This window comes from Sciurus vulgaris (genome assembly GCF_902686455.1).
Source record: "Sciurus vulgaris genome assembly, chromosome: 12".
NCBI classification, from domain to species: domain Eukaryota; kingdom Metazoa; phylum Chordata; class Mammalia; order Rodentia; family Sciuridae; genus Sciurus; species Sciurus vulgaris.
Window position 1 is genome coordinate 45,059,012 of NC_136473.1, and position 17,783 is coordinate 45,076,794.

At 37.7% G+C, this 17,783-nt stretch overlaps 1 protein-coding gene across 10 annotated transcripts in view; it reads right to left on the minus strand.

Annotated features, from left to right (window-relative positions):
• The window catches only part of WAC (WW domain containing adaptor with coiled-coil), a 69,268-nt gene extending 54,502 nt beyond the window's left edge, over positions 1 to 14,766 (minus strand). For 2 of the 10 annotated variants that reach the window (XM_079106908.1, XM_079106911.1), the window contains exons 1-3: positions 13,224 to 13,708; positions 12,809 to 12,845; positions 11,055 to 11,250 (exon numbers count right to left, since the gene is read on the minus strand). In XM_079106908.1, the coding sequence (XP_078963034.1) occupies positions 11,055 to 11,250; positions 12,809 to 12,845; positions 13,224 to 13,264 (274 nt within the window). In that variant the 5' untranslated portion in view covers positions 13,265 to 13,708. Of the gene's footprint in view, positions 1 to 11,054; positions 11,268 to 12,807; positions 12,846 to 13,223; positions 13,710 to 13,831; positions 14,151 to 14,235 lie in introns of those variants that run through there. The other 8 variants (XM_079106909.1, XM_079106916.1, XM_079106913.1 and 5 more) reach the window with 8 other exon arrangements.
• Between the last annotated feature and the right edge of the window lie 3,017 nt (positions 14,767 to 17,783).

Consider the following 17,783-nt stretch of genomic DNA (forward strand, 5'->3'; position numbering starts at 1 on the left):
CAATTCAAGGCCAGCCTCAGCATTTAGTGAGACCACATCCAAAAAAAATTAGGACTGGGGTTGTAGCTCAGTGGTAGAGCACTGGCCTTGAATGCCTGAGGCACTGGGTTCCATCTTTGACAGCACGTAAATAAAGGCATTGTGTCCATCTATAACTAAAAACAAAACAAAATTTAAATTAAAAAAAATTAAAAATAAGAAGGAATAGGAATGTAGCACAAAGGTAAAGTGAGTGAGCAAGCATGGGAGCACCCTCCTCACACCTGAAAAGCAGCAGCAAGGATGGACCATACACCTCCACAGGAAATGCTAACTTCTCAATGGCAAGCAAATAAGACTCAGAAGTCAGAATGAGATTAACAGTAACAAACAAAAATCAACATCATGAAAAAAAATTTAAAAACTATCAATAAGAAAATTTCAAAGAATTTAAGGCTTTTAGTGGACTTGGTAACCACGGAAACTATCAGCAATTACAAAGAAAGAAATCTCAATAATGAGAAGGCTAACAGCAATGGGCTAAATTGAAATGCAAGCTCAACATTTAAAAAAGTAAGTTTCTTAACTGCACTATCCACATTACAAATGCTCAACAGGCACCTGTGGCTAGTGGCTACCACACTGAACAACTCAGATATTAAACATTTTCAACACACAAACATCGTAGGCTTTTCTACAATCTCATCCCCAAATATGAACAGATTACTACAAATAGTAAACTTCTGAGGAATTCAATAACATAGAAGAGATTTATCAAAGCCAAAAGAGGACCTTCTTGGGAAATATAATCGACACAAAAAAAAAAAAAAACCCTAAAATATAATTTCCAAGGTATTCTGGTAGATTAGATTCATAAAATTACAAGAAACTACAAAAATTAAAAGTAGAGCAAACAGAATACTTTCAGTAAATAGATGAAATGAATATAGATTTAAATATAGTTAAGTATTCTGGAAGCACATGTCAAAGAAATTCCCTCAAGAATACAGTTGACTCTTTTGCTTAAAAACCATCCAAGTACCTACTATTTACCAGACAAAAAAACAAGTAGAATAGAACCAAAATTCATCTACAACAGGAGTTCCAGAAGGAGAAGAGTCAGAAACAAAGAAGAAAAGGGGAAAGAGTGGCACTGGACAAGAAAGAAGGTATGACTCTAAGGGCTAGCTTCAGACTAATAAGGCCCTAAGCAGAAGTAATGAAAAAAAGACCTATTACGCTTTACAAAGAGAAAATGGGAGGAAACAGATCTAAGGAGAAAGAAAACATATCCTAAAGATTCTCAAGCTGCAGGATAGTAAACAGGAGACATGCAACATAAAGAATTCCTACTTATGAACAACTATGTTTGACATAAGACTTCTCATTTGCAACAACAAATGATAATCATCAACTCAGAAGTGTCTTTGGGAAAATTTAAAAAATTCAAGGATAAACTTTTTTTAATGTAGCCAAGACTCAGGTATGACAACAATGACATTTCCCTACGTACACTATCTCACTACCATTCACAAAAAAGTTACAAACCTCTAAACGAACTTAAAAAACAGTATCAACTGTACTTCAAAATTATCTCACTTGATTGCAACTTAACTGAAGAATGCCAAATAATGGTGATCCACAAAACCAATTCATTTAGACATGAGCTAAAAAAGAGAGGAATCAGAACTGAAACTTTAGGCTTAAAGAAAAAATAAGAACACACCACTCTACATCAAAACCTATGCAGTATTACAAAGCAGCAAAGTTTAGAGAATTTACAAGTTTAATAAGTAGAATGCTGCCTATCACACACTGTGTTCCAACTTCCCTAGCTCTTCTCCATCATAATGAAAATCACCAACAGGCACTCACTCCCATGAAGTTAGATTCAGCAAACTGATTCTGCAAAATTATTCTTCACCAATCAATTATTAAATGCAGAAATATTTTATGCATCTTTTTTCATCACAGCCAAAATATCCCAGCATAATTTTTTAAATTAATGGTTTTTGTATGTTCGCTACCAAAACAGACTAGTTGTATGAATAAAAACACGTCAAAACTTTTCAGAAGATGGTGTTATGTCATGATCTGACAGTCATACAAATTCAGAAGTAATCAAAGATTAAACAAAGTCTACCCGTTCTAACTTATATCACATACATCCAAAGGTTCTTTTAAAACGTATATACTTCTAAGAAACAATTTGATAAAATTAATTACTAACACCAAAAGTCAGCATAAGTTTATGAGTTTGAGTGAAGGCTAGTTTGTAAACCCACACAAAATCCAGTAAAGTCTACCACCAAATTGTCTCAGAACAGCGTAAGGACTAGAATGCCTAGGACAATTTTATCTAAAGGAATAGTGGTGGCTGCAAAGACAATTAATACACAGTTGCTGATACTAATTAAACTACTACTGGGTATCAGCTCTACTGATGAACATCAAATATCTCTGCCATGAGATATTAAGTTAGCTACTTAATATGCATATAATCACAGTTATCTGTGAAACTAGGAAGGTGGTTAAGAAAATTTTTTGCAGTACTGGAACTGAACCTAGGAACACTCTTACCACTGTGCTACATTCCCAGACCTTTTCATTTTCGTGTATTGAAATGAGCCTTGAACTTTCAATCCTCCTGCCTCAGCCTCCAGAGTAACTGGGATTACAGGCAAGTACCACTGCATCAGGCAAAATTCTTTACAACTCAAGAAAACACACAATACATGCTCTGGCCAATAACTACTCTAACATCCATATTTTTAATCTTCAACTGGAGTTTCTCCTATGTGTAATCTCCCTAGATAAGCAATTTATAAATATCTAAATTAAACCAGTTTTTATTTTCAAATTGTTTTCTAAGCTCCATTCTCCATTACTCTGATTCATGGTAATTCAGGCTACAGTAGCAAACTTCTAGGATAATCCTAATAAGTAGTCCTATTTGGGAACCACAACTCCAAACTTGTGCAGTTTTTGTTTAACTCCTCTATACTGAAAAATCTTTTAATTACCAAGTCTGTGGGTTAGGGTTCTGTGCCCAAATAATGTCCTCAAGGCCTTCCTCACATGACTCTCACCTCCCAAACTACTTAGCATTTTCCAACTCTAAAGGAAGGAGGAAACAGTAGCTTGAGACACAGGGCTGCTAATCAGACACAAATTTTAATTATTCAGAGGAATATTAAAAAAGTAAGCCTACTGTTACAGTCCACACTAACCTCTAAGTGTTTTTACATAATTTTATTTTAACTACACAACAATCTTAATGGAATGGACACAAAAACTTAAGAGAGATCAAGTAGCATGCTTAAGATCACCTACAAGTATCAGAGCCAGACTTAAAACACTGAAAGTTTAGGTGATGGAAAGAAAACTTCACTTATTAGTTAGGGATGACAGTAGGTTAAACGCCCTGAAACGGATTACTATCAATTCTTTTGGACTAATATTTTCAGCACTAAGTAGTTACTGGATCCACTATGCAAACATTAGTGGATTCAGTAAAAAAGGTATAACAATATTTATATTAAAAATCCTGGAAAGACCATTTATAGAATCTTGTTTTATGGCCTAAGAATGTCTCCTATGAAACTAGAGATTCACCTGAAGCAATTTTATTTCCCCCACTTCTCTGCATTTCCTAATTTTTTCTAATGAACATGTAATAACAAAAATGTTTGTAAAAGCAGCACTATATAGCTCAAGGATCCAATAATTCTAATCTTGCTTGGCAGAAATCAAGCACATAAAAAAATTCTTTAGGAGTGAAAATGCAGCTCAGTAGTAGAGTGCTTGCCTAAAATATATAGTCCTGAGTTTGATCCCCAGCACCACCAAAAATAAATAAAATAAATAAGAAATAGGAACATTTGTTAACACCTTGTAACAGACCAATCAAGTGGTTATATTCTCCAGAACTGCAATGTCCAGTTCAGCAGCCACTAACCACATGTCGCAATCAGACACAAAATGTGGTTAGTCCAAGCTGAAATGTGCTACACATATAAAACACACACTGGATCTCAAAGACTGTATAAATAAGGACTGTCAAGTATCAATTAGATATTAAAATAAGAATTTTTAAAAATATAGTAGGATAGACAAAATACACCAAAATTAATTTCACTTCATTTTTACTTTTTAAAATGAAGCTACACATATGGTTTGCATCTGTGACTAAGATTTCTACTAGACTGGACAGTGCTGCTCTAGAACCTTGCTACTTACTCACATGAAGCCAGTAGCCTAGACATCACCTGGGATCTTGTTAAAAGGCACTCTTGGGCTCTACCCCAGAACTGAACCAGAATATGCACAATTCCCCAGGTATACACATTCAAACTTGAGAAAACTGCAATTTACTGTTACAGAAAACTGCAATTTCATTACCCTTAAATCATAACAATCTGAATATTCTTTTATCTATTAATGAGTTGAAATGGTACAAGGCACCATTTAGGAATATAAAACAGATAAAAACATTAAATATAAACTCACTACCTATCTGGTGGGAGCTCACATTCCACAGAAGGCAAGCAAACAAAAACTAATACAATCAGTTCTGCTATAACATGTTTTGAAAAGTGCAAACTCGTTCAAATACTACTGATGTATCAGGGAACAGTAAACATAAATTTCCACTTGGGAAATACCAGCCGCATTCAGCCAGAACCAAGATGCAGAGGAAGTTACAAAGACGACAGATATACAGACCTGTAACACCCAATAGCTACCTTAGTTCATCACATAAATTTTGAGTCCCATCCATCCACACAGTTTACAACTTTCCATCTGATTTCCTGATAATCCTCCACCCATGATTTTATAGTAACTCATGAGCTACATACAACCTTGCCACTGGATGCTCACTTTCACAAGAAACTTCAGATTTCTGTCAAGGTCAAGTGTCACTCATTATAGTACTGATATATTTTTTAATTAGTTAAAAATAAAACCATGCTGTAATTTTAATCAGGTTCCTCTTTTCTAATGTGTCACTAACAATGTTTATTGAGTACTATGCTCCTAAAACTCATTTTCCATAAATCCTGTGGTACAATTTTGCATAGCAAGGTGACTTTCAAGAAAACATGAAACACTACCATAAAATAACTGAAAATAAACAACATAATGTAAAGTAAAAAGAAGAAACAAAGCAAGGGAAAGACATATGAGGATGGGGATGGCTGTCTTGGAATGGTCACAAAGGATAAGAAAGGGCAATATTCAAGCAGACTACTTAACTGAAAGAATACACCTGAACATACAAAAAGACTATCCCTGAAAAAAGAACAAAGTGTAGAATCCCTGAGGCAACAACAAACTTGCCCTACAAGGACAAACTAGAGTACAACAAATAGCAGAAAATGCTGAAGAAAGGCCTAGACACTAAACTACCCTGCAATACCCTGGTATAACAAGCCTTGAAAAGTAACAAGGAATCACTGGAGGGCTGTAAGCCTGAGAGTGAGATGAGCTCATTGGTATTTGATCACTGGCTACTGTGTAGGAAAACTGTTATGAAGCAAAAAGGAAGCAGGAACACCACCATTTGGGGGGCTCTTGCACAATCCCAGTAGGTGGTGGTAGCCAGGACTAAAATGGCTGTACTTTATGTACACCAAAGTTACACACTTTGAAAATTACAAAGGATCATATAAGTCCTAAAAAGGAGACTGTTCATGGGATATATTAAGCCCTGAATAATCTCTAGTACTTGGTATAGTGGTACCAGATGCCAACTCATTACTATCTTCACTCTTTCTAGCACCATAACAAAAACGACAAACTACTTCAAAATCATTCTGCAGAATGGGAAAAGCATAACAGATTTTTCAAAGATAAACAAACTAGAACATACTATTTTCTGTAAATTATGGACCAAAAATCCTAGGTGTGTTACACCAAAAACTTTACATCAAGCCCAAGTAGAAAACGATTCAAATTAAGACTGTCTTAAAGGGTCAAAGTGAACCATTCCAAAATATTTTTACTACTGTAAAACAGAAATACCATTAAATCATGAAGAATACATAGTCTCTCTAAAACTACCAAGAATGTTGAAATGATGTGATGAGAAACTATAAGACAAATGACTTGATAAAAGCATTCAGATATCACAAATCTACAGGTTTGGATGTTTAGATCATATATATAGTTTTCTAAAATTAAAGAAAACATACCAAACACTTGAAACATTAAGACTGCTAAACGTTCAACCTTATTCTGTTTCTCTTGAAATGGAGTATATTTCCTATAATTTTAAAAACTAACCTATGTAAATCTAATCCAAATGTTTCTGCCTTACTAGAAAGCATAAATAAACAAAAAGGTCACATTTCTCCATTTCAACAGAAAAATACTTATTAGTCAGTAGTATAACTGAAATCCAAGCACCAAATTCTGTGCAAAGTTTCCAAGTTTCTTTGTAAAAAAGTATCTAAAACTTATCTTGAGGAAAGATGGCTTCTTCCTAGTGAATTTTTTGGCATGCATTCATGTTAAGACTTCTTCCAGGGCTCAGTGATAAGAGTGCTTGCCTGGCATTTGTGAGGCACTGGGTTCGAGTCTCAGCACCACATAAAAATAATAAAATAAAGGTCCAAAAAATAAAAAAAATAATTAAAAAAAAAGGACTTCTTCCACAATAAAACACTACCATGTGACAACTTGGCTTAGAAATGCACACGTACAATTGTACCCATGTGTACGTGAAAGTTCTATTATATTATGATTAGGCTAGATGTAATCAACTACTAAGAAAAGTTGGTTGAAGGTATTAAGAGAATAAAAGCAAAAGTATCTTTAATTTGTGCTATAGTAAACACTATCAAGTGAACTTTCAATATACCTGGTTTCATTAACAATTTATACGATATACCAGAGCAGAAAGAACTAATTTATAATCTCAAACTATGTCACTTTTGGTTCAATTTTATAAAGCGAATTCTCCCTCACTTGTAAACCTATAAAAACTGACCTACCTACCTTCAGTGTGGACATGAGGATCAAATGACTTTATAATACTTTCTAATATTACTAATGCAAAGCACATTTCATTTTGTTCAAAATGTAGTTATTTTAAAGAACCATATATTTTCAATATGAAAAGATTCAAACATCATTAAACTGTATGAAAAACTGCAAATTATCCTCAATAGTCCTTACTGAGCAATTCCTTCAAATAATGCAAATGTTATCCAAAATGCTTGGAATCAGAAGTGTTTTAGATTCTCAAGTTTTCTGCATTTTGAAACATTTACATAGACTACCAGTTGAACATTCTCATCTGAAAATTCTAATATCTGAAACTTTTTGGCCATTTCTGCATGCCACTCAAAATGATTTCAGATTTTCAGATTAGGGGATGATCAACCTGTAAAAAAGTTTGTTTAAAAATACATTTTCAAATTTCCCTAAATTAACGCTAGCTGGCAAACAATAAAAATGTCACTAGGTAGCTTTAAACTTCAAAATCCTCAAAAACCAAAGCTTATGAACTCCCATAAGGCAAATTTTCCTTTATACTAAAAAAAAGGGTGAAATTTTAAAAAGTCATGTACATTTACTAAAATCCCAAATTCAGGAATCAGTAAAGGCTATCCTTCAATTAACCAATTCAGTCAGCCCTCCCCAAAAGACGTTTCTAACAAATATTCCAATATTCTTACAATAATTGAAGGTGACAATATATCCCCAAGTGATTGAAGTTTGTATAGTTATTCCCAAATTTTAAATTATTTGGTAAAATATTCAGAGCTGGACTTTAAGAAAAACAAAAGAATGAACTAGGGAATCATTCAAGATTTCCTTCTACTTTGAACTCAAAGAAAACAGACCTGCACTATGGGTTCTTCTTTTTTTTTTTTTTTTGAGGTCTGGGTGACAGATTCATCTTTAAAAATATATCTAAACTATAAAAACAAATAAAATGGTTGAACCTTAAGATTTCTGTTTCTGGTTAAACAAAAGTTCACATTTACATACAGAACAAAGTATATTAAAATAAAACTTCTTCACCAAGAAAATTATCTTCACATAAAGGTAATTACAAGACCTTCAATAAATGTTAAAAAGGATAAGATCTCTTTAAACTCTAGATGGTAAACTGCAGTCTTACTTTAACATCAAGTGTTTTAGTAGTAAAAACAATCCTCCTCAATCCCTGCTTTTTTACACTATACCTTTAAATCCTTTTATACATCATTTCTGAACTGATGATTTTCAAGAATATCCAAGATATCAAGAAAGAAATGCAGTGATTACTGAAAATAATAGTCTGATGCCAGTAAAGTTCAAGCCTAACAAAAACTAGTAAAACATTTTACCAGTTTCTTATCTGTTTAAATTTCTTTGTAAAATGCAAGTCACAAATCATAGCAGACTTTTAAATTAGATATTTATACTAATAAAGTCATTGATTAAAAAAATCAAAGTGAAAAAATAAAAAATGAAGTAATTCAATGAACAATGTAGTAACTGTTCTTAGTTATACATACCTAAGAGCACAAATAGTCCCATTTACTTGCACTTAATTTTTAATAGATTTGAATTTATACATATACATCAATGTATACACACACATGAACACTATTTACACATATCTGAATTTGTACTTAAAAAATCTAAGAGAATTCACAATGCCTATAATAAAATCATACTTCAGAAAGTTTATTACACTTCACATATTAGCAATGAAAAAGAAAAAAAGGAGATCCACATCTACCTCAAGTTAAAGTATGACTAAGTATTAAATGAGGAAAAAAAAAAAATCACCATTTTATATCTTTAAAAAATGGAATTAACATCAAGAATTTACTCTGGACTGGCTCAATGACGCAGGCCTGTAATCCCAACAACTCAGGAGGCTGAGGCAGGAGGATCCCAAGTTCAAACCCAGCCTCAGTAACAGAAAGGCACTAAGCAACTCAGTGAGACCCTATCTCTAAATAAAGTACAAAATAGGGCTAGGGATATAGCTCAGGGGTTGAATATAATACCCCTGAGTTCAAGCCTGGTACCAAAAAAAACAAAAAAACAATAAAACAAAAAACAACCTTACTCTGAAGAGATATTCTGTGATATTATTCCTTAGTAATATATAAAGCACTATGGCAACCAGATATATTAAGATTGGGCAGACAAGAATGAACTAGTATTTGGCTCCAAAGGAAGATATAAGAAGTGAAAAAGTAAATTAGAAAGTGGGGCCTAACTTAGCAAAGAGCAAATGACCAATTAGAAAAATAAGTAGAAAGTTTCTTAAAAATGGAGCTAAAGTAACATCAGCAAAAACACAAATAAAAAGGAAATTAAAAGCCACCAAGTACCTGAAATTCACAGGTAGTAAGAAAATGAAAATCAAAATGAGTAAATTACAGAAAAAATAAGCAACTATACCACCACTAGCTCTCAAAGTCAGAGCATTTAAGAACAGGTTTAAGGACAAGGATCACACGTTATCTTGACTTCCAGGAGTATCTCACAATTTTTGGCACACAATGGATACCCAATGTTTGTTGAATGAATAAACAACAGACTGTACTTGGGACTTTATTTCACCTGTAAAAGAATTGGGCATGGTTCACTATAAATAGATGAAAAACAATTACATCTAATTTGCTGGATCTGGAGATGGATAGATTAACTGGGTCGCTCTAAAATAAGAACTTGAAAATCTACTAAGAACTTAAAAAGTATGTTTACAAGGAGATGAGGTACCATATCCTACTGTCACAATTGCCAAATTTAGCAAAATGCAGCACAGTATAGCACAACTAAGTAGTACCTGTACCCAAGAGCTACCATTTAAAATGAAATCCTCTATCAAAGAGTGGTTGATAAATATTATTCCAGGGTGTAAACAACAGACATGCAAAATTAACACACAAAACTACAAACATTAATTCTGCCACCAAAGAACCTCTGACACTAATAATGAAAGCCACCTGCTTACTTACAAACATGTGCTTATCTGCATAAGTAGCACAAAGCTACAGCTATATTTCAGAGAACAATTTTCTTCCCAATCATCCAAATTACTCCATCCCAATACAATCTTCTGACCATTAATAATTTCATCAACTCTGAAATTATGTAGAGGAAGCCAACGTTTCTCAGTGTATCATTACACTTGAGTAAAGTTGTTTCTATTCGAAGAGGCAAAATTAAAAAGGCCAAGATGCCTGATACTTTTTTAAACTAAGCAAAGTACTGGGAAGCTATTTATCAATAGGGGCAGAAAGCCACAAGGTACTTCACTGAGTGTCCCTGGAAGCCTGCAATTAACATTTTATAACTCATGTATGTTATATACTTAAACAATATGAGATCTTACAGTGAAAGAAAACATAGGTGTTTTAAGTACCTTAATGAAATTAGTTTGTTCTTTAATACATGTTTCAAATATGAAATCTGTTCCTTTGGGAAATTTCGAGCAGTCTGAAAATTTACTTTTTCTCAACCCCCATCACCGATTTTTGAGGTAAGGTCATAATGGAAGGGTATCAGCACTGGGCAAAAAAAAAATGGCACTAACTTTCAATGAACACTGTATAGAAATTTAAAAGACCTTAGAGAATATGGAAAATACAATTTTAAATGTTTCCAACAAAAGCCAAACATGAATTTCACAAAATGTTTTAAGCCAAAGTTTTTCAAAATTTATAATTTACATTATCATTAGTTAACAGATTTTGAACCCCTTAGAAAATACACTGAAGGAACAAGGATCTTAAAGTGAACTGAAATCTTCACTTGAAAAACTTGAAGTGCCTTCCCTAAAAAAATGTCCTGCATCTCTCCCATCAACATTTGGTAGACTATAGTCATAAATGCATTTCCTATTAACAGACACTAGAGCCCATGCTCACATCAGCATCTTATGTCTACGGTACCTTGTTTCTGAAACAAACAACAACAACAAAAAAAAAATTGATAAATAAAACACAGAGGCCATATAATCCCATAGTAACTTCCTCACTTTGGAAATTTTACTATGTCCACTGTTTTATTTAGGTTTGTTGTTAAATATCTGTGAAAGTTTCAATAAGAAAGCTACTCACCACCTTCCCTCTCTCTAACTCTGTGAGTATGCACATTTTTGGCCTTATTGTGACCTGTGCTGTCACTATATTTGTTTTCAGGACTATCAGATCTCCGCAACATTTTATTTGGTGGTGAAGGATCTGCGGCGTCTCGCATCTTTTCATGTCTGTGATCACCACTACTGGGGTGACTCTTCGATGAGTACTTAAGTGCCTGTAAAACATCACCCCCCCAGAAAAAGGAGAAAGAATTGAAACTTTAAACTAATTGAAACTCACCAAACTAATTAAATCACAAATTCTATTGTATTTACTTTATTCCATTTTATGAATTTATACCAACAAAATTAAAAAGTCCATTTTCAATTCTTATTCTATTCAGACAAAATCTAAATGCTTAAAAGTTAGTTTGAGTGATATCACATTTAACAAAAAGAAATAAGAAAGGAATCCAGTCCATTATCACATAAATATAGAAAATCAAGTACTTTGGCACACAGATTCCTCAAAAAATTTAAAGTATTTGAAACCCCTTTTTGAATATTTAATCAAAAGAAACCCGGAAAATTGTACCACTATAACCAATTTCTGTTCTATATCTGACTTACAAAGGCACATGTATAAAGCAGCTAAATAATTTTCTGCAACCCTATATTTTTAAAAAGCATCACTTTCTCCATTTCTTTGATTCAATACAGCATTTCAGACCTTGCTCACCTACTCTTCCAGGTGTAAAAAATAAAAATTGAAGCTATAAAAATATTGTTCAAAATAAATTGATATATGAGCAGTGTTTTCAAGAAAGCATAATGAAGTTTATTGACATGCGTCAAGATAATGGTTCAGTTTTTATCTACAAGTATCTTAAAATAATCATGATATACCACTCTTTTATAACAGGGAATTATGTTTTGGGGGCATATTGGATGGGATTTAATCTTTGACATATGCAAATATAATGGGCAATGTTTTAACATCAGGGGACTTAAGTGTTTTAACTGGAGCTTTAACTCATGCCAGGCAGTAACAGAACTATGAGATTAGGGACCTGCTCTCTTATCAAAGTGATTATAGGCAGAGTATTCTGTTGCCATCTGAGTGTTATCAACCATTTATGAGGCTCCCCTACACACACATACTGGGACCACATCTACTGTACATTTTTTTAAAACTTGACATGCATCAATGCAGTCACAAAAATGGAACCTACAAGTCTAGAACCATCTACACTGGTTCTTTAGAATGAACTTCCCAAGTATCCAAAGATTTTAAGTCTTACTAAAACGAATGCATCATCTTTCACTTGTAAGGCAATTATTTGCACCAAAAACAATTAAAATGCAAAGAGGAACTACTTTACAACTGATTTACATCACTTAGCTATTTTTCCCAGATCTTCTATCTAATTTTAATATCTTTACATTAACTTTCAATGCAATAATAAGTATGCCTCTAAAGTCACCTATCACTGCATTGCACGGATTCTTCACTCAAATAACCAAGTAAGATCTTCCTGGCTGCTAACGATTTTTTTTTTTTTTTTCCATTAAAAACGGAACTTCCTCCAGTCACCTGTCAAAATAAGTCACTATACCTTGCTGGAGAGCGCTAATGAAACCCAACTCCAAATTTTAAGGTGGCCCGCGGTGCTAGTTTTCGCATTTGTTGCACCGAAGGGCCTGTAGCGACTTCTGAAGCCTGCGCTCGAGTAGTAGTCCCTCCCTTCCCCCTCCGGCTCCTTCCAATCCCTCCACCCCGGTCTCGGTTGGTACCTGGTAAGGCTGCGAGTCCCCCCTCCGGTCGTGACAGCTGAAAAACAGGAAGAAAGATAGCGACATGAGACTTTGAGGGGAGGGGAAAGAAGAAAACGGGTCCGCTTTCCGCCCCTCCCCGCGGGAGACCTACCAAACCTACCGGCGCGGAGCCCCCACACGCGCACACCCCGTACACACACGGGACTCCCGGGAGGGCGAAACCCTGCGAACCCTGCCTCCCGGTCCACCCCCGACTCACTCTTCCCTCGCCCCTCGCGCGGCCGCTCCTCCTCCCCAGCCCGATCCGGATCAGGGTTAACAACAAAAATGGCGGCTCGGCCAGCTCCAGATAAGGAGGAACAGCCCCCCCGCCACCGCCGCCGCCGCCCCCCGCCTCCGCTGCGGCCCGGCCCGAAACGAAAAGACAATTTACCCATCACTGAGTCTCTGCTGTTTCCTCGCATACATTACCATCAATGCCCGGCCTGTGAGTGTGTGTCGGGGAGGGGGGAGAGCGGCCGCGAAAGGCGGGCGGGCGGGCGCGCAGGCGGCGGCGGGCGGGCGGCAGCCCCGGCACCAGGGCCAGGCGCGCCCTGGGCAACTCTCAGCACCTCCCCGTTACTGGCGCCGGCGCTCCCGGGCCATCTCCCTCCGTCGACACCACGCTCACTCTCAGCCCGGGCAGCGGCGCCAACTACACGGCGGCAGCGCGAACCGGGGGGAGGGGGGCAAGAAGACGCGTCCGGCTCAGCCCTGCGGAAAGCGACTGCTGCCTCCGCCTTCCTCTCCTTCTGCTCCGCCGCCTCCTCCCCTCCTCCCCCCGCCGCCGCCGCCGCCGCTGCCGCCTGGTCCTTCTCCTCCTCCTCCTCCTCCTCCCGCCGCCGCCGCCGGTGCCGCCGCTGCCGCTCCACCAACTACATCCGGGCAACTCGGACGCTGCGGCCTTCGGCAAACCTCGGCAGTTTCCGCCGCGCCCCTCCTCTCCCACCGACGGCCTCCCTCCCCACCCCGCGCGGCTCCGGAACGCTGCCTTCGGCAAACCTCGGTTCGCTCCGGCCTTCCTCTTCCTCTGAGGCCTGGCTCGCCTCCTCACGACCCGTCAGGCCTTTCCGGTTGCCGCTTCTTTTCCTCTCGCGCAAATCTGGTCGCTGCCGTTCCGGTTTAGGGATAGTCCTGCTCGGCGCCCTGCTCGAGGCTAGTCCCAAGGGCCCCGGGCCGTGTAGGGTGGGAGCTGCCTTTGGGAGGAGGACCGTGGGGCGCGAGGGACGCCATCGCGGACTAAGTAAGGGAGGCTGCGGCGGCTGCGCGTGCGCCCAGAGGCGCAACGGCGGCGCGGGGCGGGGGGGTGTGCCCTTCGGCGAGCTCTCTGGCCGCCGGCCCCCGCCCCTTCGGGCTCAGGCGCGGTGGTCGGAAATCCCCTAATTGGGCGACTGGCGGACGGTTACCTCGGAAGCTGCCTCGTGGGCCGCAGTAGAAGTCGCCCTCTGGGAAGTGGCACCCGTGCTCCTGCGCCGTGAGGCGCGGCCTCGGAACCCGGAACCGCGACTGGGGCACCTGCCGCTAACCAGACGCCGAGCGCGTGTCCGGGCAGTGGCTGCTGCGTGCTCGCCCCGCGGCGCATTAGAAGCTGAAGGAAAGCGAGCTTTCCAGGCAAGAAATGGCGAGTATGGAGGATTTGAGGGTGCTCTACCGAACGCGAGAAGGCCGAGTGCCCGGTCGGCTCTTAAGGTCTCCGGAGAGCCCTAATTGAGGGAGCGCCGCTCTGGCAGTGAATTAAAACGGCGGAAAGGACCGGAGATGTAGGGGGATGGGTTACTTGAAAACCAAATGCCGGAACCGTCTTGTGATTTTTTTTTTATTATTATTATTTTCCATCCCCAAGCATATCCTCTCCATCCCCCCTTTAGTTCCCATTTTTTCCCTTATAGTTCCTCTTCCTTACTGAAGTTGTTTGGCGAAAGAACATTCAAAAGGAGGTTCTGGGTGTGAATAAAGTCATAGGATGTGCTAAGTAAAGTTGCTACAAATTTAATGTTTTGTACCACAGTACACAGATTGGGAGGCAAAACTTCCATTATACCGAACAATTAATGTCGTTGTATTCCCGTGATTTATTATTTCTGCCCTAAACTCTCTAAGGGGCAGTGATTTAATGAAGGAACGCAATAAATGTAAATTGTAGAAAAGACAAAATACTACAAATCAGAAAAAACAGGACTTCAAGAAACAATTATCAGAAATTGGTATTTCACAAGATACATTATTGCTAGGACTAATGAAAAAATGGAGTGATGGTGAAGGGGGAGACCCTGAAATCACTAGTGATTGAAAAAAACACATTTGTCACATCCACCTGCCAAATGTTATTACTGGTTTTAAAGACCAGTAAAAACCTACTTAATGCCCACTTAAGCTCTAACTAAGAAATTGCCAGAGTTTAAAATGAAGGGGGGGAAAAGTAGAGTCTCGTGTGTAATTTCTAACTTTTTTTTTTGTTTGTTTTTTTAATACATTGAAGACAAGAAATATCAGATTGGAGTTACGGGATGCAGCTCAGTGGTAGAACACATGGATTCCAGAGGCCCTAGGACCAATCCCCAGCCCAAACACACAGGGCACATCAGATTAGAAGAGTACAAAAATATGCAAGTCCTATGCAGAAACTTTGAAGACAGGCAACAATATTACTTCCGTTTAATAACAAAGTGTCTGCTGAATTAGCTATATCCCATTTGATCAAAAGCAGCAAACTGGGCAAAGCTATGGGGGTAGTTCCAGACAATGTCCAGTTGAACCTCATCATTACATATTTCACATTGCCTACTCAATAAAATAAAAATAAAAACTAAAATCAATACATATTTTCTGCATTCATAGATGTGGGCAAAGAGGTGATATTTAACTTGCTTGACACCTGTGGTTAAAGTCAAGATTAAATAAGGCAACACTGCCTTATTATTTCAGCTCTCATACTGTAAACAGCTGTCATCTTTAGTGTATATTTAGGGCCGTGTTTTTCATATTTGTGTGTGTGGTTATTTCGTTGGTGATTTTGCTCTTTTAAAGGCCCCCTTAAAAGTAGTGCTTGACTGCTGTTTGGCATTTCTAAACAGGAGGAAAGCTGTCACAAGTCTTAAGGAAAAAACATGATAGATAAGTCTCAGGCTCTTGGCCATAAGTTCCATATTAATGTGTCAGCTATATGTTAAAATAAGGTATCTTTTAAACACAAAACGTTGGTCAATGAAAATATGACAGAAGCTCACAGAAACTTAACCCTGTATTTATCTGAGGAGCATAATATTTTAGTGTTCTGGATGACTTTATTAAGCATAACTACCAAAAATAGCAATCATCTATATTTAATAAAGGGCATGTCAAATGTTACACTCATTTTTTAAAACTAGAAAAGTCCTTTGAAAAGTATCTTCATTCTTTTCCTCTCCTCACCTGCCTAAACTACAACCCTAGCTAATTTACTACAGTATAGTACTTCAAAAGAGCATTTGAACTTGGCTGGAGAAAACCACAAAACCATGCTAACTGAAGTTAGCTTGTATTTCTCACCCACCACCCCCCTTCTTAACCAGCTGTTTCACATCTTCTAAACCTGCCAATAGTTCCTCACATATAGGTTATTATCTTCATACCTCTGAAAAAACAAGTCAGAAAGCAATAACTAGTTCCACCATTGCACCTACCAACTTTTATGCCTTTGTGGTGCAACACTCTGGTAACTGAATAGACTATAGAAGTTCCTATGGAAGACCAAACATGCCACTTTTGCATTGAGTTGCATTTTACCCATATATAAATTATTTCCTTTCAACTGTATCACTTACAAACATACCTGCACCAAGTACCATCTTAGGGAAAAAAAAGACCCTTGACCTGCATTGCCTTCCAAATGCTACCACATTGCTCTTTAATCTGATCTCTTTTATTGAAATACTTTATCTTCTACCACTCTTTCTTGAACTGATAAAATTAGGCTTTATTCTCATACTCCTGAACCTGCTCAAGATCATCAGCATCTTCCATGTTCTTAAATCTGATTTTTATTACTCAGTCTTCATATCACTTCAGTTGTCAGCATTTGACACAGCAAAAGGTAATATTCCCAAAGTTTGCTATCTTGCCTGCCAGAATTCTGTCTTTTATCTCTTCCTTCCTAAATGTCTGTTGCTTAGTCTTACTGGTTCCTCCTCATGTTCCAGCCTCTAAATCCTAGAGTGCCTCAAGATGCAAATCTTAAAATTTGTGTTTCTCTGCTCTCTCTCCCTAGGCAATACCATTTACAGATCTGGCTGGGTGAAACCCACATTTGAATCTTCAACCCACACCAGTCCTTGCAGCACTGGACTCACGTTTACCCACTTACCTCTTTAGCACTGCCTGAATTTTTAAAAGGCATCACAAACTTAATGTATCTAAAAATCAAATCTCATGCTCCCCGACACACACCCCAAAACCAGTCCTGCTTAGGTCTCCCTATTCCATTAAATGCCAAGCCCATTCCTCTAGCAAAGGCTAAAAATTTAAGAATCATCTTTGACTCTTTCATACTTCAACTCCATCAGCAAATCATGCCAGCTTTACCTTTGAATATATCCAGAATCTGACCTCGGTTTACCACCTCCGTCACCTTACACCTGGACCATGCCAAAGTCCTAACTGGTCTCTCACTTTTCTTGTTTCCACATAAGTCTATTCTCACACTGCTAAGTGATCCCTTTAAAAGTCAGTATTATTCCTATCTTAACTTTAACTAATGACTTTCCATCTCAGAAAAAAAGTCAATTCCAATGATCCACAAGGCCATATGTTTTGTTTGTTTCCCACTAGAATGAAAGTTTCATATTAGGTAAGTAGTTGTTCAATGAATGGATATTTAACTACAAAAAGAAAATAGCAAAGCGGAATTCTCAAAAAGAAAATACTCGATTCTATTTCTACTTACATTCTAAAAGAACAAAGAGTTATAAATCCAATC